Source organism: Podarcis vaucheri (genome assembly GCF_965113315.1).
Source record: "Podarcis vaucheri genome assembly, chromosome: 13".
Classification (NCBI taxonomy): Eukaryota; Metazoa; Chordata; class Lepidosauria; order Squamata; family Lacertidae; genus Podarcis; species Podarcis vaucheri.
In genome coordinates this window covers 30,657,258-30,680,671 of record NC_138751.1, presented here as the reverse complement: position 1 = coordinate 30,680,671, position 23,414 = coordinate 30,657,258, and the positions used below count along the sequence as shown (strand labels likewise).

At 46.6% G+C, this 23,414-nt stretch overlaps 1 protein-coding gene across 2 annotated transcripts in view; it reads left to right on the top strand.

The window, feature by feature from the left end:
- The window catches only part of TNS4 (tensin 4), a 33,372-nt gene extending 10,722 nt beyond the window's left edge, over positions 1 to 22,650 (top strand). For both annotated transcript variants that reach the window (XM_082197240.1, XM_082197241.1), the window contains 12 exons: positions 1,011 to 1,622; positions 7,454 to 7,865; positions 8,879 to 9,294; positions 10,402 to 10,488; positions 11,694 to 11,801; positions 14,302 to 14,394; positions 15,084 to 15,161; positions 15,925 to 15,996; positions 17,032 to 17,200; positions 18,314 to 18,382; positions 20,198 to 20,224; positions 21,644 to 22,650. In XM_082197240.1, coding sequence (XP_082053366.1) covers positions 1,139 to 1,622; positions 7,454 to 7,865; positions 8,879 to 9,294; positions 10,402 to 10,488; positions 11,694 to 11,801; positions 14,302 to 14,394; positions 15,084 to 15,161; positions 15,925 to 15,996; positions 17,032 to 17,200; positions 18,314 to 18,382; positions 20,198 to 20,224; positions 21,644 to 21,773 — 2,145 coding nt within the window. In that variant the 5' untranslated portion in view covers positions 1,011 to 1,138 and the 3' untranslated portion in view covers positions 21,774 to 22,650. The remainder of the gene's footprint in view (positions 1 to 1,010; positions 1,623 to 7,453; positions 7,866 to 8,878; positions 9,295 to 10,401; positions 10,489 to 11,693; positions 11,802 to 14,301; positions 14,395 to 15,083; positions 15,162 to 15,924; positions 15,997 to 17,031; positions 17,201 to 18,313; positions 18,383 to 20,197; positions 20,225 to 21,643) is intronic.
- Positions 22,651 to 23,414: the final 764 nt, after the last annotated feature.

Sequence of the window (23,414 nt, the reverse complement as noted above, 5' to 3'; positions counted from 1 at the left end):
TCCTGTGTGAGTGCCTGGAGGCGGTTGGAGGATGGATGGCGGCTAATGGATTGAAGTTGAATCCTGACAAGACAGAAGTACTGTTTTTGGGGGACAGGGGGCGGGCTGGTGTGGAGGACTCCCTGGTCCTGAATAGGGTAACTGTGCCCCTGAAGGACCAGGTGCGTAGCCTGGGAGTCATTTTGGACTCACAGCTGTCCATGGAGGTGCAGGTCAATTCTGTATCCAGGGCAGCTGTCTACCAACTCCACCTGGTACGCAGGCTGAGACCCTACCTGCCCGCGGACTGTCTGGCCAGAGTGGTGCATGCTCTGGTTATCTCCCGCTTGGACTACTGCAATGCGCTCTACGTGGGGCTACCTTTGAAGGTGACTCGGAAACTACAGCTAATCCAGAATGCGGCAGCTAGACTGGTGACTGGGGGCGGCCGCCGAGACCACATAACACCGGTCTTGAAAGACCTACATTGGCTCCCAGTACGTTTCCGAGCACAATTCAAAGTGCTGGTGTTGACCTTTAAAGCCCTAAACGGCTTCGGCCCAGTATACCTGAAGGAGCGTCTCCACCCCTATCGTTCTGCCCGGACACTGAGGTCCAGCGCCGAGGGCCTTCTGGCGGTTCCCTCATTACGAGAAGCGAAGCTACAGGGAACCAGGCAGAGGGCCTTTTCGGTGGTGGCCCCCGCCCTGTGGAATGCCCTCCCATTGGATGTCAAGTTGATGGACAACTACCTGACATTCAGAAGACATCTTAAGGCGGCCCTATTCAGGGAAGCTTTTAATGTATGATATTTTAGTGTTTTTTGGTTTCTGTGGAAGCCGCCCAGAGTGGCTGGGGAAACCCAGCCAGATGGGCGGGGTACAAATAATAAATTATTATTATTATTATTATTATTATTATTATTATTATTATTATTCTCTCTGCCCCATTACCTGCCGTTCTGAAACTAAAGTGCATTACCAGAGTGCTCATAACCATTTATCTTCTGTTTTAACATTCTGTTTGCACAGGTTTTCTCCTTTGATGCGGCAGGCTCCAGGAAAAGTTTGCAGGTGTTTGCAACATCTTAGCCGCTCAGAGAGAGAGAGAGAGAGAGAGAGAGAAGATAAACAATCCTTGAAGACTTCACACCCAAAGGATGTCAAGGGTGATGCCAAACCATGTGCTTAGGGTCGGACAGACAATATGTGTTTCGTCCCAAGAAGACCACGCTCTCTTGCAGCCTAACGGTTATTCGCCTTGCCACACTTCGCCATCGCAGTATTTATATTATTCTGTAGAAGGCTGGGACAGACAGATCTCATTGACCCAAGGCAAAGGAGGTCCACTGCCCAAGATGGAACTCTATGACTCCTGTAAGCCGGCAGAGGCCACACCTATGAAATCCCCAAATTTGGGGGATAAATGTCTGCCAGAGGAGCCAGCAGAAACCAGCAATGACAGCTGCCCAGAATTCTCTCCCACTTTGGATGTGTCCATTGATAAACTGAACCGCCTGATCTTGGAAATTGACCCCACTTTCCAGCCTCTCAAGCTGAATCCAATCCAAAGCCAGAGTCCTAACCAAGCTGTTCCACAAAGCAGCACAGCAGTGGCCCCAAAACAGGAGCCAGAATCCCCAGGTAAGGTGTGGAATTCATTGAGTTACAGGGCTCAGTCTGCTGAGCTGATGAGAGGGCCAAATGACTGTGGATTGACCTTTCTCCCTGTTGCCTGCCCCCATGGGAGTTTATTGCGTGGTGTCCCTCAGAGGAGCTCTCACTCTCCTGAATCACTGGAAACTAAGCTCCCACCCAAAAACAACTTCCGTAAACCTGTAGTGGTGAATGTTTCACCATTCTGACAAACAGCAGATGCGGTGACGTATCTGTGACTGAGCTCAGGGCCAGATCAACCACGAGGCTAATAAGTAGCCTTAAGCCCTCCTAATTATTTTGGCTTTCAATTTCCCAGCTCAGCCAGTGAAGTTGAGCTTCCCTGGACTAGTCACCTGCCCTTAGGCTTCGCTTCCTCATAGGTTGCTGTATGCACGCACACACACACCCGCTAGGGTTGCCATATTTCAAACAGTGAAAATCCAATGTTTTTAGCCAAAGTTGTTGAGCAAATTTGCAAAAAAAGATAAGTTTTGGGGCTATTTTTAAGGAAAATTCTGGGAATTGTAGCTCTATGAGGTAACACTGTATTAGCCTTTGGCTCAGCAGCCTTAACAAACTACATTTCCCAGGATTCTTTGGGGCAGGCCATGCTTGTTTAAAATGGTAGGAGGCTGCTTTAAATGTGCAGTGCAGATGAGACCTTTGTCAAAGTTCAGTTCAGATGATATTGACCACCTCACTGGCAGTTTGTGACCACTAGGCGTATGATGCATCCATTGACTTGTTCTAATTTGTGGTGTTTCTCCCCCCTCCCCAATCTAAACTCCATATGATTGTTCCCTCTAACACAGCTGATTGATTTTTCTTGATTGGGTTAGATGTGCCAATTAAATGCAGCATCGTGTGTTTTGCCCATGACATGGGCTGGGGGTGGGGAGGAGCCTGTTGAGACAAGTCTGCTTAGTCATTTTTTAAAAACTCAGTGGTGATGTCTCAGAGGGTGTTCCCTGCGATGATTGCCAAGGGCAACATGAGATTAACTGTTGTCTCCCCCACAGATTTATCTTTGAGCTGCAATAACCAAGCATGTCGGGAAACTAGGAATAAATTGCTTCTTTCCATCCCACACACTTCTTTTTTCTATGTTGCTGGAAAGGTTTGCACACACATTAGATATTCTTATCTAAAATGGAAATGTAACCAATGATGTCCTGGGTGATGTCCTAGAACCCACTTGGCAACACCCAGGAAATTCAGGAAGCCACGGGGCACTGCATAGTTTTTCATATAAAGCCCGGCCTAAATGGTTTGGGACCAGAGAATTTGAAGGCCCCCCTCTTCCTGCACGAACGCACTCATCAACTGCAGTCATCTTCAAAGGGAGCGCCTACTCTGCACTTTGCCATCAAGGCAGGTGTCTATGGCGGGGATGTGAGACAGGGCCTTTGCAGTGGTAGCAAGAAGATTAGACCTGCTCCTTCTCTGTTGTCCTTTAGGTGTTCTGGCAGGCTTTTAAATGTGTTGTTATATGGTTTACTTATCAGTTTTATTTTGGCTTTGTGGGGGGTTGGATTAGATGACCCTCAGGATCCCTTCCAACTCCACAGTTGGGAAATCCAGCCAGATGATAATAATACACTTCTATGATTCTGTGACCTCCACTCTGGCAGGTGGCTATCATGCTCCCACTAGGTGCTTGAACCAGCTAATTGCCCATTAGAGCTTTCTGGTCCCCATCGATGATGACCGTGTCATGCTAAGCCTGAAGGAAAGGCAGAGACACATTGCATAACAAGGCAGCATGACTCACACCACCCTGCTACGTTTTGTACTTTGGCACTACTTTCAGAGTACAAAATACAGACACATCGCATCATTTCACAAAGGGCGTGCACAGGTTATAAATTGCTATGTTGCCCTCTTGCAAAAAGCATGCAGTTGGCTATCAAGAGAGATTCACGAGTGGGAATTGCACACCCAGAACCCTGTTGGGCAACAGTGGGCAACCTGTGGTCCTCCTCATGTTGTTAGACTACAACTCCCATCATCCCTGATCATTGGCCATCCTAGCTGGAACTCATTAGAAATTGAGTCCAGCAAGCATATGGAAACCCACAGGTACCTCTTCCCTGCTAGTGGAGAAAAAGCAGCTTGTGAACTTTTTTTGAGGTGGGATTTGTAAGTAATAGGTAATTTGTCTCTCTGTTTCAGTGTTTCCCAAACTTGGGTCTCCAGCTGTTTTTTTGTACTACAACTCCCATCATCCCTAGCCAGCAGGACCAGTGGTCAGGGACGATGGGAATTGTAGTACAAAAACAGCTGGAGACCCAAGTTTGGGAAACACTGCTCTGTTCTGTCAGGTTCTGTCTTCCTCCTACCTCTGCCCATGTGAGGATAATTGTACTAACCAAACTTGAATGAAATAATATGATTCTGCAGGCTGGGGCCAATTGGAGTTCGGCAACATCTGGAGGGCTACAGGTTCCACACACCAGCTATATGTGAAGTACTTAGAGCACTCAAAAAGTGGTTATACAAAGTGGTTAGAACTTTGCCTCCTGTTTAACACAATTCCTTCTCTTTCTGTATACTTCCAAAACAACTGAAAAAATTAACATCTTCAGTGCAGATTACAGTTGTTAGATTGCAATCTAATCTCTAGAAAGAGATCAATTGCAGTGGAGAGAAAAGATTGAAATGCGAAGCCTTCCCAGAAAAATTGGGCAAAGAAAAACAATGGGAGTTTTTGTGCCTCTATGTCCAAACTGAACAAATGTGTCACACACTTGGTAATAAAAGCAAACTTGTTCCCACCCCCAAGGTTATTCCTCCAGGGTTAGTAAAGTGGCACTAATATTATGCCAATCCTGCACAAACTCATTGATGCTGTGATAGTAAAGATCCTCATTTTATTTTATTTTAAAGGAAACCTTTATGTATATGTATGTAGTTGTGTATAACAAGGTTGGGGAACCTGTAGCCCTCCAGGTGTATTGGACTCTAATGGCTTACGTCAGAATGGCCCATGGTCAGGATGATGGGAGTTGAAGGCCAACAGCATATGGAGGGTCACAGATTTCTCCACCTCTGGAGAATATCAGAAAAAGATATTTCAATGTCATTGCCAACACTGAGGTGTGGTTTTGCCTCTGATGTATTCTTGGGGAGTCACCAGATGTTTTTTCATCTGGAGTCAGGTACAGACAGGACCTATGAGAAAAACTAAAGCATCAGCCACACCCTCCCATACAGGTGCCAACAAGTAATGGGCTCAATGATCATCACTGGAATGACTCTATATAACCCGTGTTCTGGCAGGGCTGTTTGCCTTCCAGATCCTGGAGGTCGTTTCTACCTGGAAAGGGAAAGTACCTGGAATTAAGCCAGGAGTGACCTTTGACCTCAGTTTGCTTCTTAAAAGATTTTTATATATGCATTTCAGGGTGATTGCCTTCACAAGCAGGGTACAAAATAATTTCACAGCAAACATTTAAAACCTATTAAAAGCCACATTACATTCCTTAAAATGATCAGTAAAACTCAACAATTAATTAAACCAGCTGGTAAATTCTTTTTAAAGTCACCAGTGAAATGGCTGTAGGCAATTCCATTAATATGGGGCCATCACTGAGAAGGCACTGTCCCTAGTTCCTGTCAGCCTAATGCTTCTTATTGACAGGCCAGATGGACTTCCCCATACCCCAGTCATTCTTGTTTAGTTCCCTGTCTTTTTGTAGACCTCAAAACCTAGACTTATTTATTGAGCAAAGAGAGAACTGAATAGGAAAACAAAAGTAACTGCAAGAACTGTCTGAAGGTGGAATGTTTAGCTCTAACCCAACATAGTGAATGCACTTACTGTTTAACCCCATCATTTCCCATCACTACACTCTGCACATGCCCGAAGTCTTGTTCTTGGCTGCTTTTCTTACTGTGTGTATCCCAACACCAGGTCCTGGCATTGAAAACAGGTTCAAGGACAGAGGCCTGGTTTGGATGCGGCTTTGAAGAATCAGCAACTATAAACATTTGAGCGTCACTGTGCAGCTGCTTGCAGTTTGATGCTGTAGGGTTGAGCTGGTTGAAAGGGGTTGAGGCGTTTCTGCAACTGAGGCGTTTCTCTAAGATTTGTCCCGAGGCAAATCTAACTGCCTCTCAGGTAGTGGATGTACCTTAAACCAGAAGTTCTGTCCTCTACCCCGAAGTCATCCTACTCTCTTGTTAGGAAAGAAACAATATCTTTCATGAAAGATCAAAGAGAATAATGGGGAAAGAAAGAGTCCAATTTTAAGAGTAGAAGCTGCCTTCAAATTGGGTTGGGGAGGGGTAGCCAAATTTTGAGTTCTTGAGGAAGTGACTCACACAGCAGGCAACCAAGGGGAGATGGGAGCACGGTTAATTCTAACATTTGCAGATTCCTCTTTGTGAAAATGGTTTTCCATACACATCGAGTGCCTTTTCCTGGAGCCCGTCAGGATGAACTGATGAAAGCCAATTTTTAATAATAATAATAATAATAATAATAATAATAATAATAATAATAATATCTTTATTGTCATTGCCCCCTTCGGGGACAACGAAATTACTTGACTGCTCCATAAAAACACTAATTAAACAATACAGTATAATACAGCAAGGGAGATTAGATGACTTTCAAGTCCGGGCTTCCCATTCAGGGCCGAGATCGCTCTGGAGAAGAAGCTGTTCTTAAGACGGCTCGTTCTTGTCTTCATCGTCCTGTATCTCCGTCCCGACGGCAAAAGCTCAAAGAGACAGTGACCAGGATGCGATGGATCTTTTACTATGTCCAGTGCCTTCCTATGGCACCTTGTGGCATAAATCTGCTCTAAGGTGGAGAGTGGGCAGCCAACAATGCTCTCTGCTGCCTTAACAACCCTGCACAACCTCATCCTGTCCTGGGTAGTACAGCTTCCGTACCACACACATAGGCCATAAATGAGCACGCTCACAATGGCACAGTGATAGAAGGCAAGCAGCAGTTTCTGCGGAAGATGGTTTTTCCTTAGTATTCTCAAAAAGTACAGTCTCTGCTGCACCTTCTTCACAAGCCCCCTTGTGTTGACACTCCAGGACAGATCCTCTTGTAATTCAGTGCCCAAAAATCTGAACGTTGTTACCCTCTCCACACAGACCCCATCAATCAAAAGTGGCTGGACGTTGCAATAACTCATGAGTTATTGCTGCAATCTGCTCTGATTGTATATTTTATCTTTATGAACACTGTTTTTATTGTGTTATGTGAGCTGGTCTTTGACTGTAATAAATTATCTATCTATCTATCTATCTATCTATCTATCTATCTAACTAACTAACTAACTGCCTCTCAGAATTGGCTTTAAGGGTGAGAGTAGCCAGACTTGTCCCGCCCCTCTAGCATTTCACAGTTGCTGAAAGTCAAATTTGTGAAGGATGCTTTCCCCCACTTTACAGAGCAGTGGTGGTGGTGATTTTGCTGCAAGGATTACTGAATCATAGAATTGTTCACTTGCAAGGGGACCCCATCTAGTCCAGCCTCCTGCCACATAGGCATAGTGTGAAATAGTGTGAAGCTCTTTTTACAATGTTCTCTCTCTCTCTCTCTCTCTCTCTCTCTCTCTCTCTCTCTCTCTCTCTCATATACACACACACGGTGCTTCCAGGGCAATTTACAAAAGTACCGAACAAAACGCAAATATATATATAGATTTGAAAATATATATTGCTTCTTAGTGTAGTGAAACAGGTATATTGTTAAAAAAAAAACCAGGGTTGGAGACTAAGCTTTGCTGTGCTCTATTTCATCTTGTCTGTTGCTCTTTTTTGCTTCTGAGGTTTTTGATGTTTCTTTCTGGCAGACATAAAGTACATCGAAATGACACCTGCCAGAGCAAAGTGCCAGGAGTCTCTGCAGAACTCAGCAAGTCCATCCAGCGCCCCACATTCCATGTCTCCCCCAAACCACTGCCCTTTGTTCCCCCATGGAGGAACCCGCTCCAGTGGCCACATGACCTTCATGGTTGGCCACGATCCTGGTGGCCCCCAGTATCCCACAGGGAGGCAGTCGCCGGCTTGCATCCGAGTCTCTGAAAGCATCTCCATCCCACAGCAGGACCAGAAGGGCTATGGGTCCAGTTCCCTCCTGGCTTCCTCCCCAGGCTTGGAGAACTTACGGAAGCTGTCTCAGCATGGGAGGCTGGTGCAGCGATGCAGCGAGGCATCTCTGCTGTCAACAAGTCCTGGGTCGGACACCAGCTACATTCTTGGAAGGTAAAGTTGTTGCTTGGGAATCCTTTGTACCTGATCTAGAAGTTAATTCATTCGGGTTTCTGTACCTTTATAACAGCAGTTGTGTAGAAGAGGGGCTTTCAGTAGTTGGGAGCTTGTCATGCACATCTATTAAAGGTACGGAAGCTGTATCATCTGGGCACCCTTATGCTAACTGATAATTATGGGAGAGGACTAGGAATTGAATGGAGTATCCTGGGGGGAAATGGGACTGGTTGAAATTCTGAACTGGAGCACTCCCCACCGCAACGTTTTGTTGCAGATCCCTTGCCTACTTGCGATTTTTTAGTTTAGAAGATAAGAGGCACCACATACTATAAGACAGGGTAGCAAACAGGATCTGGTCGAACAGACTGGATCCTGAGCTTCACCACCTCCCCACAGGTCATTGTGACAGTTGGGTGGGACTGCACTACCTGTCAATTACCATGGTGTAAAGTCACTAAGGGGACGGGGGTGGCGCTGTGGGTTAAACCACAGAGCCTAGGACTTGCTGATCGGAAGGTCGGCAGTTCGAATCGCCGCTATGGGGTGAGCTCCCGTTGCTTGGTCCCTGCTCCTGCCAACCTAGCAGTTTCAAAGCATGTCAAAGTGCAAGTGGATAAATAGGTACCACTCCAGTGGGAAGGTAAACGGCATTTCCGTGCACTGCTCTGGTTCGCCAGAAGCAGCTTAGTCATGCTGGCCACATGACCCGGAAGCTGTACGCCGGCTACCTCGGCCAATAAAGCAAGATGAGCGCCGCAACCGCAGAGTCAGCCACGACTGGACCTAATAGTCTGGGGTCCCTTTACCCTTCACCTTTAAAGTCACTAAGCTTCCAAGGAATGTGTGCTCTAAGCACACTCCCAATTCTTTCCTTTCTTTCTGCAGGCACAGTTTGTGACTTGACAGTGCCCTTCAGGCCAGAAAGACCTGCAGGCCTTGATATGGTGTTAATAGTTTTATGCCTCTTCCTTAATGCCTCCTCCTGTGTTTCCTTTCGTCTTTTGCAGCAGCTCTCAGTCACTGTCCAACAATGATCCCGACACTCCTCAGACCAGGTCAACGGGAAGTCCTTCCTCTGTTGGATCCCTCAATGGTTCTTCCCTTGGTTCCTGGAGCTCAGGTTCCTACTATCCTGGTGTCAGTTGCTCCCAGAAAGGGAATTCTCCCCTACCTCAGCCGTTCCAGAAGGGACAGACCCATAGCTGCTCTCCTTCACCCGTCACAAGCTCCCCATCCCCTGTGCCCATTGTGCTTATCAACGGCCGTCTGGAAGACAGTGAGATGTCCTCCAAACTTTACAGGAATCACCCAGGTTCTTTCAAACAGAAGATGCCCCCGCCCAGTTCTGGCTCATTTTCAGGTGCCAGCAGTTCCAACAAAACATCTTCAGAGAGCTCGCTCTCATCTTCTTCGTCTCTGGACAGTAAGTCATCCAACCCCTGTGATTAGAACCTATATATATATTTACCTTAATTTCAAAACAACTTTGTTGCAAATGGGGCACATGGAAAGGATCAGTGCTTGGAATGTTTATTTTTTTAAAAACTAATTCAAGTTTGTCCCATCGAAAAGGACAAACAAGTTCATCCTTTAACTAAACAGTTCAAGTTCATCCAAATGAAGTTTTTAGTTTATAAAAAGTTTGTCTTCAGCAAAATAAAATCCAACATTCAGAATGTTACAAGCTCAAGTAAGGGGTGCAAAAGCAAATTGGGGGCCACACACAAGTAAAAAGATATCTTGACAGATAGAATGTCAGCTGGTGAAGCTTTCCCCATAATTTTATTTCCATACTATTCCCTGTTTAATTTGTACCAGCCACACACATGTCAAAGGCACAATGCATCACAGGCTTTTTTCCTGTACTATTTGGTGCAAGCTACTCCTGTTAGAAGAGGGAAAATCCCTTTAGCACAGACAATACCAGAAATGCTGGATATTCCTTCCTTCTGATTGCTTAGCAGCAGTGATTAAGTGACTTGGAGATCTTAGCAACAGCAACACCTCTATATCTGCCTAATAAGCCTTAGAGCACAGCCTCCACTTTTTGCTTTCTAACTTTCTTTATTAAAAAAATGAAAGCTAAGTATTCAGTCGTACTGCAGAGGATAGGGAGAGAATGAATGTGAAAATGAATTAGATACGGTGCCTTTAAAAGATCTACCCCAAAATGAATTGAATTTACCTTTCGTTCCCCTGGCATTGAGGGAACTACTTCAGGTATAGTTCAGTCAATGGCTAACATCCTGTAACAATGAATTCAACAGGTTAATTTTTGTTTTGTGAAGAGGTAACTTTCCTCTTATTGCCATAAATCTGTTGTCTAGCCATTTCAATGGATGGTTCATTTCAAATAATGTGTCTCCTTTCCCTGGATCTTTATGATTTCATAAGTCCCTTTCAGACCCCACTTAAGCCATCTGTTTTCCTAGCCTAAAATTTAAAGGAACAACGATCAGTCTCTCTGATCATTGCAGTTGCTTTTTGGACATTGCCTCCAGCTTTTCCTGTATCCTCTTCCCTCTTGCAGGCTATTCAAAAGAAACACAGACAACGATGAAGTTTGTGATGGACACCTCCAAGTATTGGTTCAAGCCTAGCATCACAAGGGATCAAGGTAAAATAAGGCATGGCGTTCATGGGGGAGGTGAGGAAATAGCAGGGAATTTAAGAAACACTGGGCAAAGCCACAGCCATATTTTCTTCCTCTGATATAGCAGGGCCCAGGGTCATCCTGGGCAAAATGAAGATTGCAGGAGGCCAGAGGGTGCATTTGTAAGGGGAGGAAACATCAAATATAAAAGAGAGTTTCTAAACCCTTACTGCTTTCTCCTTTGCAAACCTCCAGCCAGTCACTTTTCCTGACTCGACTGGGCAATCGGGGTGAGGGTGGGGAGGGTTAAGGATGCTCTCCTGAGCACTGCTTTCCCCAGCAACAGTGCCGGATTTATGTATAGGCTAAGTAGGCTGAAGCCTAGGGCCTCTAAATCTAGGGGGCCTCACCAGCCGGCCCTCTCCCCAGTGCCACAGTCTCCCCTCTCCCATAATTGCAAACCCAAGGCTTCAAGTGAGGACAGGGCAACTTGGGCCTCTAAATCTAGGGGGCCTCGCCAGCCTGCCTGCTCCCCAGTTGTGAGGGTGAGGGGTGGGGAGGAGCCTCACAAGTGGAGTAGCATAGGGCCTCTCTTCATTTAAATCCAGCCCTGCCCAGCAAACGCCACTACCCCTGCCCTGGCTTTACAAATCAGAGGTAAACGCAGGCTGGAGAATCCTCCTTCGCTTATTCTGAAAGTACCAAAGAGAGAAGAACACATGCAAGTCCACATATACAAGAGAAAGGGAACCTATAGCCCTCCTGATGCTGCTAGATTGCAACTCACATCATCCCAGACCACTGGCCATCCCAGACCACCTCCAGAGTCCAGCAACATCTGGAGGTCCAACCGCAGGGTTCTTGCAAGGATTACAATGAGGGCAGGGAACTTCAGTGCAAAGCGGCCCTCCAGGCTTCTCTATCTGGCCCACAGAACTCTCCCTAGGCCACATCCTATCTCCACAGCCCCCCCACACACACACACACTGCCCCACACTGGTCTTGCTGTGCATCCAAAGAGTTTTTGCCTGCAGAAATGTGTCATTTACACAATGAAATGTTTTGAACACTAGAAAGCACCATACACACTATTTATTATTATTATTATTATTATTATTATTATTATTATTATTATTATTATTCATGATATTGCCATCCCACCTGCCTTCATAAAATAACGCCCTTCTTTGGTTATGGCGATGCTTTGCCTACTGTGTGCCATTAATCAGCTGTCCAGATGCTAGCTGATGAACCTCCTGGCACTTTCATCATGCGGGACAGCACATCTTACCGCGGCTCGTTTGGCCTGGCCATGAAAGTCTTCGGCAGCAAAACAGGTACTGAGGCTTCCCTTTGGGGGGGGGAGGGAGTTGATCTTGCTCAAGCAGTGATGTGTGGTCAGACGATTGTTCCCCTGGCCAGTGGCGTAGCGTGGGGGGTGCAAGGGGGGCCAACCGCACCGGGCGCAACATCTGGGGGGGGGCGCTCGCCGCCTCCGGAGTCTCCGAAGAGCCTCGGGTGCAGGCTGTAGCACCAGGGCCACGGCCAAGAAGCCGAAGCTGAAGAGCCCGCTGAGCGCCGCGCCCAGGCAGAGCGTGCCGGGAGGCACCACCGCCAGGGCCCGGCGGCAGCCGCAGCACCTCGCCACCATTCCGCCGCCAGACTTGCTCACACAGGCACGGCCGCCCGCCGCCGACGCTGCTGCCTCTGGCAGCGGACACGTGGAGAGAAACAGCGGCAGCCGAGCAGGAGACTCTCCCTTTCTCACTGCAACGCTCCGGGGAGGGGGCGAGGGAGAGAGTCAGGCGGAAACGCACGCGCGCGCCCCAAGCCGCATCTTCGCGGGGGTTGGGGGCGAAGCCGCCGGGTATTTGCGCCCCAAATTGGGGCGACCGCAAAAAGCCACCCTGCCAGCAGCAAGCTTCAAGGTCAAAGGCTCCCTTCGAGGAAGCTGCGATCCTCTTTCCAATTAAGTCCCCCCCACCCCAGCTCAGTTCAGTGGGAGGTGGATTTCCCGGGTCTCTTGTCTCTTAGAGGGCACCTCTCATCATCCCGCCATTCTGAGAGCAGGGAGGGCGCCTCTCAGGAGACTTTCCCCCGCATTTGCTTTCCCGCTCAGGAAAGCGCGCGCGGCCCCGGCTGGATCTGCAACTCTTCTGGTGAGCGAGGTTTAAACCAGAGGCAGACGCTCCTTCTTGGACGGATGCCAGGAAGAAAAAGACCCCGCGGTCTCTTCCTTTCCTTCCCCTGCAGAGACCAGCCACGTCCCTCAGCCGAGGCCGCCTTGCTTCTCAAAAGAGCCGGTCTACTACAGTTTGTGGCTGCATGGGAGAGCGCTGCTTTCCTTGCAAAAGGCCCCCAGGTTGAGTCGCCGGCACCTCCAGCTATGAGAGGATGGGAGCAATGGCGTAGCGTGGGGGGTGCAGGGGGGGTCGGCCGCACCTGGCGCAACATCTGGGGGTTAGGGGGCGCAAATCCATGGGTTAGGGGGCGCAAATTATTTGCCTTGCCCCGGGTGCTGACAACCCACGCTACGCCACTGCCCCTGGCACCTTCTTCCCAAAGCCCGAGAAGCTTCTGCCCGGCTTAGGGGAGGGGGAGGCACGATGCTCATGTGTGCAACATCACCCCCCCCCAAAAAAAAACCCCTCACAAGCTGGCGCTTCTGGCCCTAAGTGTTCCCCTATGAAAAATTTCACTGCATACCACTGTGCTCAGGAGCTTCTATTGCAAGTCCCTGCAGGAATTTAATACCTGCCTCGGGGTTTACTGCCCTGAGGTTCCCAGTCTTAGTGTTGACAATATAGATAAAGGAAGGGGAAGATAGAAAATGAGATCAGAATATGTGTCTTCCCCAAGCTTCTGCTGGCTGGGGTGCACTTTAAAAACAATAACAACAAAATAAAACTGGAACCACACATCACTCTTGCAACTGGAAAGATGTGGTTTTAGGGTGTGACAGTGCCTATTGTCTATGGTCACATCTACACCACCCATTTAAAAATACATGGTTTTCTCAGAAGAATCCTGGGAACTGTAGTTCTTTAAGGGTGCAGGGAGTTGTAGTTTCTTTGAGGGTGAACTACTGTGACCAGAATTCTTTGGAGGAAGCCATGTGCTTTAAACGTATGATATGGGTGTTGCCTGTGTGTCTCTGCACATAGGATGTTGCCTATGTACCGTAACTCTTGTTTTGCATTGAGGATTCCAACTAAACAGCTTACATTGAGAATGTATTTGAAATGGTATAAGTTTTATTTCTATCATTTCTTTATAGCATTTCTTTAAACAGATTTTAGGAACAGCTTTTAAAGTTGGTGGCAGATCACATGGTTCCTTTCATGAGAGACAATAAATTGTTGTGTTTAAAATAAAATGAAATCCATGTCTGTAAAGCAACTGGGAAGTGGGAGTGCCAAATAGTAAATTCTCCCTCTCCAGCTGGTTTAATGTTGTACCACAGACATAGCATCAGTGATTAAAAAAAAGAACAAAAGGCCAAGAATTTAGGAACAGAATATGCTTTGCTATGTTTGTTCATTTTAATTTTTTAAAAGAAAATGATACCACCTTTCTGTACAAAGAACACACAAACAGTGTTCAGAAACTAATGGTCTTATTTACGAATCACTACTTGTGATTTATAATTTGTAAATATATTTTTTTAAATGTGAAATAGCACTAAAATGAGTAAGGGGAAGGGGGTGGAAAGCGAAAACAGAAGAGGATGCAAAGACACGAGCCAATTTTTAGAAGCCAGTTCAGTTTTTGCAAAGTCTCTGGTGCAAGAGTTGCATTTTCAAATTCGTTTCAGCACTATTTGTTTTTGCTCCAAAGGGGAAGATGGCAGTGATCCCATCAGGCACTTCCTCATTGAGTCTTCTGCCCGAGGAGTACACCTTAAGGGCGCTGAAGAAGAACCCTATTTTGGTAAGACAGCCTTCCTGATGCATCTGTTTGTTAAATGTCACTACAGTTGGTTCAGGATTTGTTGTTAGGAAGCTGTGTGTAGCATGAGTGTTTCTGAAGTTACTGCATTTTGCTGTTAAGAAGAACCCAACTGGATCAAACCAAAGTTCCATCCAGTCCAATGTTAACACTTAGTAAACAAGCCATTCTGCTTGTTCCCACTCTGGCTTTTGCTAAACATTTGGGGTGGATCTCCAAAGTAATGAGCTGACTGGTTCCCAAGGATGGCAGCAAGATCTCATATTCACCTGTTTCTGGACAACCCTAGGAGGAGCAAGGATGGATATGAGACATTATAAACTCTGGTTTGTCTCGCAATGTCACAAAAAAGACAACATGTTATCTCTGAAAACTGTTTTCTGTTAGTTCTTCGTTGCTTCCTCTATAACAATTTCCCTAGTTCGTTAACAAACATTCAGTGCAGCTGAAACAAAATTAAAAAAAATCCTTCCAGTAGCACCTTAGAGACCAGCTAAGTTTGTTATTGGTATGAACTTTCGTGTGCATGCACACTTCTTCAGATACACATTCAGTGCAGCTGTTAATCAGTGGCAGAATGCAGGGGCGAAATGAGAATTTTGGCAGAGATTTTGGGCTCAGAGGTTTAAGAACACCGTGTACAAACCTCTTCCTCTATCTCTTTGTTACAGGAAGTCTCTCGGCGTTTGTATATCAACACACCATCATGCCTTTAGCATTGCCCTGCAGACTGCTTATCCCCAGCCAAGGTACGTTTAGGAACTGAAGCAAATAATTTCTGAAGCGCTGAAAGGAATGGTGTGCTCAGTCTAGTATTCATGGTAGACACAAGAGAGGGATAGGGAATTTAAGGCTCTCCTGATTTACGTGCCGGCTGGGACTGGACGGCCACAGGTTCTTGGAGAAGGGAATTTCACATATGTGGGACCATCATTTGAAAAGGCCTTGTCTTCAGTGCCCACCAGCCTGATTAATCTTAGCAGGGCCTCTGAGGTCAATTTTAGGGCTCAGGCAGGTTCATATAGGCTGTCCATCAAGCAACCTGATTGTTCAGTGACGTAACGGTTTGTACGTAACAGTCCTTTAAGGTGAGGCCGGAAATTCAAGCCAATTCAACTGATGCAAAATTGGTGTGATATGATAAAATCTTCTAGTTCTCACAAATACAAGTACCACTTTCAAAAAATATAAAGACAAACAGCCCATCTAAAGCACGGGGGCGGGGGGGGGATAGGTTTTTTAGGTAACAACTGAATCGGCGTTTGAATCACTAGTAAACGTGACTGTTAGTGGCACTGAGAAGAGGGAGAGGTTTCTTCATCCTGCAACTCCTGTTTTTATGATTCGGCTTTAGTTTTGATTTTGGTGTGCATCTTTAGAGGCTGATGTGATGGTTCCCCTGTGCATCAGAACTGAAAATTAGAACAATGCGGGTTGTAATTGGTACATTTTTGTCCTCTGTCTGATTAGTTTTTTCCTACTTTTATTTCCCCACTTCCAACCTCACTTCAGATTTCTTTGGAGGAAGAGAAAATCCTGCTGTGGGTTCAGAAGCCACTCTACCAGTTTCAATGAAAGCTGCAGGTGAGTGAAATGGGAGCATGCACACCCATCTGTTCAGTTTGTAGGGGTTGTTTGGAGTATCGGTGCCGAGTGTTGTAAATTCACACCTGTTCTTCTGTCTACATGTAGCTGCTGCTGCTGTTGCAAAGATATCCCATTTTGCCATCACTCAGACCAGCCTCATAAGTAAACTTAGCCAAGCTAGTAGCCTGCATAATAATAATAATAATAATAATAATAATAATAATAATAATAATATATTTAATGTACAGTATATCCCACCTTTCTCCCAAACTGGGATTCAAGGCAGCTTGCAACATTTAAAAAACTTTTTTTTATAAAATACGAAGTAATGGAAACAATCTAGTCAAGAGCAATAATGAAAATACAACGGAACACAATTGCCCTGATAGCAGCAGCCCAGTGATCTGCATCGTCTGCACCTTAGTTTTCAAAGCCCTGCCTGAAAAGGAAGGTTTTGCAGTGCTTCCCAAACTGAGTAATTGATACCCAGAGGCGGAGCTAGCTGCTCTGGCACCCCGAGCGGTGTGCATGCTGTGCACCCAGGGGCGGGGTGAGCATCCGGGGGGGCGGCGGCGATGACACCCAGGGCAGGGATGACACCCAGGGCAGGCTGCACCCACCGCACCTCCCATCCTCCTCCAGTGTTGATACCTCAAACCGGGGTTTGTTGATACCCTGGCTGGAGGAGGGATGGTAGCTCTTCTTCCCAGCATTCCTTAACCACTTACTCTGTGTGTGTGTGTGTGTGTGTGTGTGTGTGTGTGTGTGTGTATGCACACGGGCTGTCCAACTCCGGGAATGCACATCTGGCCTTTTTTTTTAAAAAAGTGAGAAACACTAGCAACCTGAACACCTTTCCCATCACAGCCATTTGGAGGGGTTTGGGTAAGGGGAGAGAGTTTAATTTCATTTTTACATTTATTAACACCACTCCCAGAGGTCAGCAGCCACAGTAGGTCATTAATCGTCCTTTCTTCTCTCTCTCTCTCTCTCTCTCTCTCTCTCTCTCTCTCGGCCTTCTGGCCTTAACAGTCTGCAATCTCCTGTACCTGCACTCCCTGACCATGGAGACGCTCACTGGCAAAGCAGCAGTTCGGAAAGCTGTGTCTGCCACTTTCGAACTGGAGGTCCCGCCTACACCCACCATCGTCCACTTCAAAGTGACTGACCAAGGGATCACCTTGACAGACATCCAGCGGAAGTAAGGAAGCTGAATAGGACAGCAGGTGGTGGAGGGGGACGGAGCACCTTTTATTACAGAGTTGCCTGCTCTGTTAAATTGTTGGGGGTGGGAAAGAGGGCAGACCTTTAGCAATGTCGGGAACAAAAGCAGAGGTGCTCCCGATGTCTATTTGCAAATGGGAACATGCACAGGAACCGGGGAACACCCAAGGATTTCCACCCAAGGGGGATATCAGAGAATTCCGATAGGAGCAGAACTGGCCGGTCCGTCCCATGTGTGAAATGGGAATCAAACCAGTGAATACGATCAATATTCGCCACTGTTGTTGTTGTCCACAGAATCATGGAATTGTAGAGGGGGAGGGGACCCTGAGATTCCAGGAATCTCAACTAAAGCATCCATGACAGATGTGGCTTTCTGTCCACAAATGTTACATGATTGATTACATCCTCACCACACACCCTCCCACACACATTTGCATTCTGTTTCCTTTGCATTGAGATGAATGGGGTGGAGTAACATAACCATAATGTAAGGTAAAGGTAAAGGGACCCCTGACCATTAGGTCCAGTAGTGACCGACTCTGGGGTTGCAGCGTTCATCTTGCTTTATTGGCTGAGGGAGCCGGTGTACAGCTTCCGGATCATTGGCCAGCATGACTAAGCCACTTCTGGCGAACCAGAGCAGCGCACGGAAATGCCGTTTACTTTCCCGCCGGAGCGGTACCTATTGATCTACTTGCACTTTGAGGTGCTTTTGAACTGCTAGGTTGGCAGGAGCAGGGACTGAGCAACGGGAGCTCACCTCGTTGCAGGGATTCGAACCTCCAACCTTCTGATCGGCAAGTCCTAGGCTCCGTGGTTTAACCCACAGCGCTACCCAACAACCATAATGTAATTTTCATCAATTACGTAAGTTACGTAATTTCACCACTAAGGGCAAGACAAATAATGTAGGGGGGGGGGTTTCAGTGCAGCAGAAAGGAAACAGCGCTGAATAGTGCACATACAAGAAAGGATAGCCATTTTTGAACTGACTTCTTAAGTAACTCATTGGTTTTATTTTGGGTGTTTTTTAAAACTTTTTTTAAAAGTTTGAGAAACATGTTTGAGTTTTGCCTCCTTTCTACAGGGTTTTCTTCCGGCGGCACTATCCACTGGCTGCCATCAGCTTTTGTGACATGGACCCCGAAAACCGAAAGTAAGTGACCAGGCTACTCCTCCAGTATTGCTACCAGCATTAACAAGAGGCCACGTGCAGCAATTTTGATTTCTCCCCACCTCACCCACACAGTTTATTTCCCAAGCGTCTTTTAGTTTAGGGCCAGTGCTTTCTCTCCATGTGGTTGGCCATAGGAGGCTGAATAGCAATAGCAATAGCAATAGCAATAGCAATAGCAATAGCAATAGCAATAACAATTTATTACTTATACCCCGTCCATCTGGCTGGGTTTCCCCAGCCACTCTGGGCAGCTTCCAACAGGAGATAAAAAATACATTGAAACATCAGTCATTCAAAAACTTCCCTAAAGTAAGGTAAAGGTAAAGGGACCCCTGACCATTAGGTCCAGTCGTGACCGACTCTGGGGTTGCAGCCTTCAGAAATAATAATGGCTCTCTATGGCTACTCCCAAAAGGGTGGGCAGACTTCAAACTTGTCAGACCCACAATGCCTGTTTGTTTCGCAAGATCTACCAGCCAGAGCCAGCTGCAAAAGACATAAGAGTTAGAACTGAAGAACAGGGTGCCTTATTAGCCTAAGGAATTGTTTCTCAGTAACAGAACTGAACTGGGCTCAAGCCTTTTCACAGCAAACTGCGCTCCTGGGACTCTGCTATACAGCTGCAAATATAAAGTTTTAAGTGCACTATACAAATGTGACACTAGATGGTGATGGTGCGCAAATGGCAAATTCAATATATATTTTTAAAACTTTTTTTAAAAAGCATTTTCACAGCGGTTTTTTCATATGTGTCTAGATTCCACCCTGGTTAGCTTTTTTCATTTCACTAAGTGAGAAAAGTTAATTTGTTGTTGCTGTTGCTTTTTTAAAAAAAATAGTTTTTATTAATTTTTTTAATTATACATATCAAAATAAACATTTTACATAATACCATATATCCAATGACTTCCCTCCTTCTCCTTCCATGGTTCATTTTACTTGCCTACCATTCCTGCATATTTTACTGCCGTTTTAGTCAGTTCTCCAATTTACATCATTCAAATGTTATAATCACATTGTTGAATGTATCTTAATGCTGCTGTTCTTGCTGTTGCTAAACCATTGGGAGCCAGACACCCTTGCCTATCTGCTGCCAATCACCAGGAGATCTACTAGTAGTAGATCCCAATGCACTTTCTGTCCACCCCTGTTCCAGACTATTTCCTAGCAATCTACATACCATATTCTTTGCTTTCATCCGGAAAACACTGGGTTTCAGTGGTTTGGCAGAAACCTAACCTGGATCCTTCATAAAAAAGAATGACTGAATCAAAAACGGGAAGCGCAAATGTTGTGTTTTAAGCACCTTCTTGCGAAGTTTAATTGTTTTGGTATGGTGGATCAGGGCTGGCCCAATACATTTTGGCACCTGACGCAGACCCCCAAGTAGTGTCCCCCTCCCTGCCAGGGAATAAGAGCTGCAGGAAAATCTGTACCATGGTACCTCGGGTTAAGAACTTAATTTGTTCTGTAGGTCCGTTCTTAACCTGAAACTGTTCTTAACCTGAGGTACCACTTTAGCTAATGGGGCCTCGCGCTGCCGCCACGCGATTTCTGTTCTCATCCTGAAGCAAAGTTCTTAACCCAAGGTACTATTTCTGGGTTAGTGGAGTCTGTAACCTGAAGCATCTGTAACCCGCAGTACCACTGTATCAGGAAGGGGGGCAGGGACAAAGATCTGCATCAAGATCTGCTGCCTTATATTGAGTCAGACTGTTACATTAAACAAGCCAGCTAATGAAATGATTTGTTGAATATGAAGTCTAATCCTCTCCCCTTCTCTCTTTTGTAAAGGTGGCAGAAATTTTCCAAAATTTCCAGGTAAGCTATATGGATGGGATGCGCAGCTTCATGGAATACACAGAGGCTAGATGATGATATGAGGAATTAGAGATTGGTTAGGGCAGGCATAAGCAATCTCGGCCCTCCAGATGTTTTGGGACTACAACTCCCATCATCCCTGACCACTGGTCCTGTTAGCTAGGGGTGGTGGGAGTTGTAGTCCCAAAACATCTGGAAGGCCGAGTTTGCCTATGCCTGGTTTAGGGCAATTGTTTTCTCACAAAGCATATTAGTAGTAGCACAATCACGCATTCCTGCTCAGAAGGAAGTCCTACTGAATTCAGTGGGACTTGCTCCCAGTTAAATGTGTGTCTAGGACTGCAGGCTAAGGGTTGAGGAAAAGGCAGCAACAGAAATTCAACTAAAAGGCATTGAGGTTGAATAGGTACCCTCATGGTAAGCTAGCACCCAGATGCTAAGGGTGCGTTGCTTCCAAATGGGGGTTTATTATGGGAGTGGGGGCCTCTCTGCATGTTTTTTCGCAGCCATTGGCATCAACAAGCCAACATGTAAATCCCTGCCCCCCCCCATTTAATCTGGATTTCCTTTCTGGGAAAATCCAGGGGGGGGGGGTAAAAGGGGGGAGCTGGTGTGTCACAAACACACATCCATTCCTGATACTTGAACCAATTCATTTACAATACTAAGTCCCTGTTTCCCTGAACGCAAGTCCCGTTGAATTGAATTGAATTGAACTGAATGGGTCTCACCTGCGGACATGCGCTTAAGATTGCAGCTCGTGTCCCTTTGCTTTCTATGCCTCTTCATTAATTTTGGATTTGAACCTTAATCTTCTGAGCCTTACTTTTCTAAAACAAATTATATAACAAAAGTGATTAAAGAGGTGAGTGGAGGTGGGTGTGGGGAGAGAAATGGGGCAGTCAGTGTAGGTGAGTCACCCTGGGCGTTGCCTCCTCCCAGCTCCTTGCGTTCCAAGCAAGATGCCATTTGAACAAAGGAATGGAAGAGAAAAGGGGGGGATGCCTTTTGTAACTCTTTGCCCTTCCCCATGACTATCAGAAGCAGAATATATTCTGCAAAATGAGGACATGTAAAATTCCTTAAACCACAGAGTAATGCACCACCTCTGGCTGTGCATATGTGACACATTTAAAGCACATTTCCTTCCCTACCCACAAAAAAAAAGAATATTGGGAACTGCAGTTTGTTGTGGGTGTTGGGAGTTATAGTTTCGGGGGTAAAATACAGTTCCCAAGGTTATTGGGGAGGAAGGAAAATGTGCTTTAATATGCCCAGCCAGAGGTGCTGTGTTTCTCTGTGGTTTAAGAAATCATGGTGTGTCCAAAGTTCAAGTCTACATGCTTGAGCAGTTCTTCATCCGTCATGAGCATAAACCTATCACATAGGGATCTGTTTCCTCCCTGTTTCTCGCCACAGGATCTTCGGTGTCATTGCCAAAAGCCCAGCAGACTCTGAGAATATCTGCCACCTCTTTGCAGAATATGACGCAGTGCATCCGGCTTCCCATATTGTTGACTTCATCAAGAAACTTCTGTCTGCTGCTTAATGTTGCCCAAATGCTGGGGTCCTCTGTTTCCTAGCAATGCTGCCCCACCACTCCCTATACCCCCACCCCACCCGGAAGCGCAACAGTGCGCTATTGGTCTTTGAAAGCTCTCTGGGTTGCATTTCGAAAAGGCTCTGGAGACAAACCATGGCAGTATGAGTGTTGTGAGGGCTGCAACAGAAATGTGGCAGTGGGAAGCAGCAGCAGGTCATATGTCTTTGCAGGAATGATTCAGTGACTGGATTGTCTCTCTACAGGAAGGCCAACTGCGTAATTTCTGGGCTCCTATTTCAACCAGAATACTCTTTAGGCCAATTGATCAAAAAAGGTGTTTTTCTACCCTGTGGGGAAAAGATAGTCTTGCAACATGCAAAGTTGTACTGATTTGCCTTGGTAATAGCAAGACTTTGAGATAGGTCTGCCAACAGAAAAATCACTACAGGGATCCATGCTCAGTTCGTCCCTTGACTGGACTATTGTAATGTGTAAATACTTTACGAAGAATATTTAGAAGCTGCAATTGCTGCAGAATGCATCTGTCAGAGTGTTAAGTGGTTTGGCACCAGCCTGCTCATGTAATGAGATCAGCAGCAGAGGCCCTTCTTGTTGCCCCGTTGTTAGGGGATACCCACAATGCAGGGACACAAAATAGGATGCCACCACGGAGAAGGCCCTGTTTATGGAACTCACTTCCCTTCTCTATAGGGACAACACTGTCATTATTCAACTTTTGTTGCTGGGTAAATATACCCTTTTTTCACCCAGCCTTTGAGAGAGGGTTGAGCCAAGAGGGTCAGCTGTAAACATGGCTGCCATAGTGTTGTTATTTTGATACTGTATATTATTCTTATTAAATATATACTGGCCATATCAATAACTTCTACAGTGGTGCCTCGCAAGACGAACGCCTCGCAAAACAAAAAACTCGCAAGACGAAAGAGTTTTCCGTTTTTGAGTCGTTCCGCAAGACGAATTTCCCTATGGGCTTGCTTCTCCGGGGACCTCTTTTAAAATGCTGGCGGTCGGGAGCAAAGACTTTTGCCCACCGCCAGCCTTCAGAAGAGGTCCTGGACCTCTTCTGAAGGCCGGCGGGGGGCAAAAGTCTTTGCTCCCCCCCCGCCTGCCTTCCCAGGACAGCGGAGACTTCTCCGCTGTCCCGGGCGATCTTAAAATGCTGGTGGACAGCAGCGAAGCCTTCGCTGCCGACCCCCAGCATTTTAAAAGCCCCCGGGGCAGCGAAGGCTTCTCCGCTGTCCCGGGCGATCTTAAAATGCTGGCGGGCGGCAGCGAAGCCTTCGCTGCCGCCCACCAGCATTTTAAAATCGCCCTGGGACAGCGGAGGCTTCGCTGCCGCCCGCCAGCATTTTAAAATCGCCCCGGGACAGCGGGGGCTTTTAAAATGCTGGCGGCCGGCAGCAAAGCGCTCCTGTCCCCGGAGCTTGCGGGGCGGGAGGTGGGGAGAAGGGCTTTTCTTCCCACCGCCAGCCTTCAGAACAGCCTTCTGAAGGCTGGCGGTGGGAAGAAAAGCCCTTGTCCCCCCCCCAGCCTTCAGAAGAGGTCGGGGGACAGACTGTCCCCGGACCTGGTCTGAAGGCGGTTTCCATAGGAACGCATTGATTGATTTTCAATGCATTCCTATGG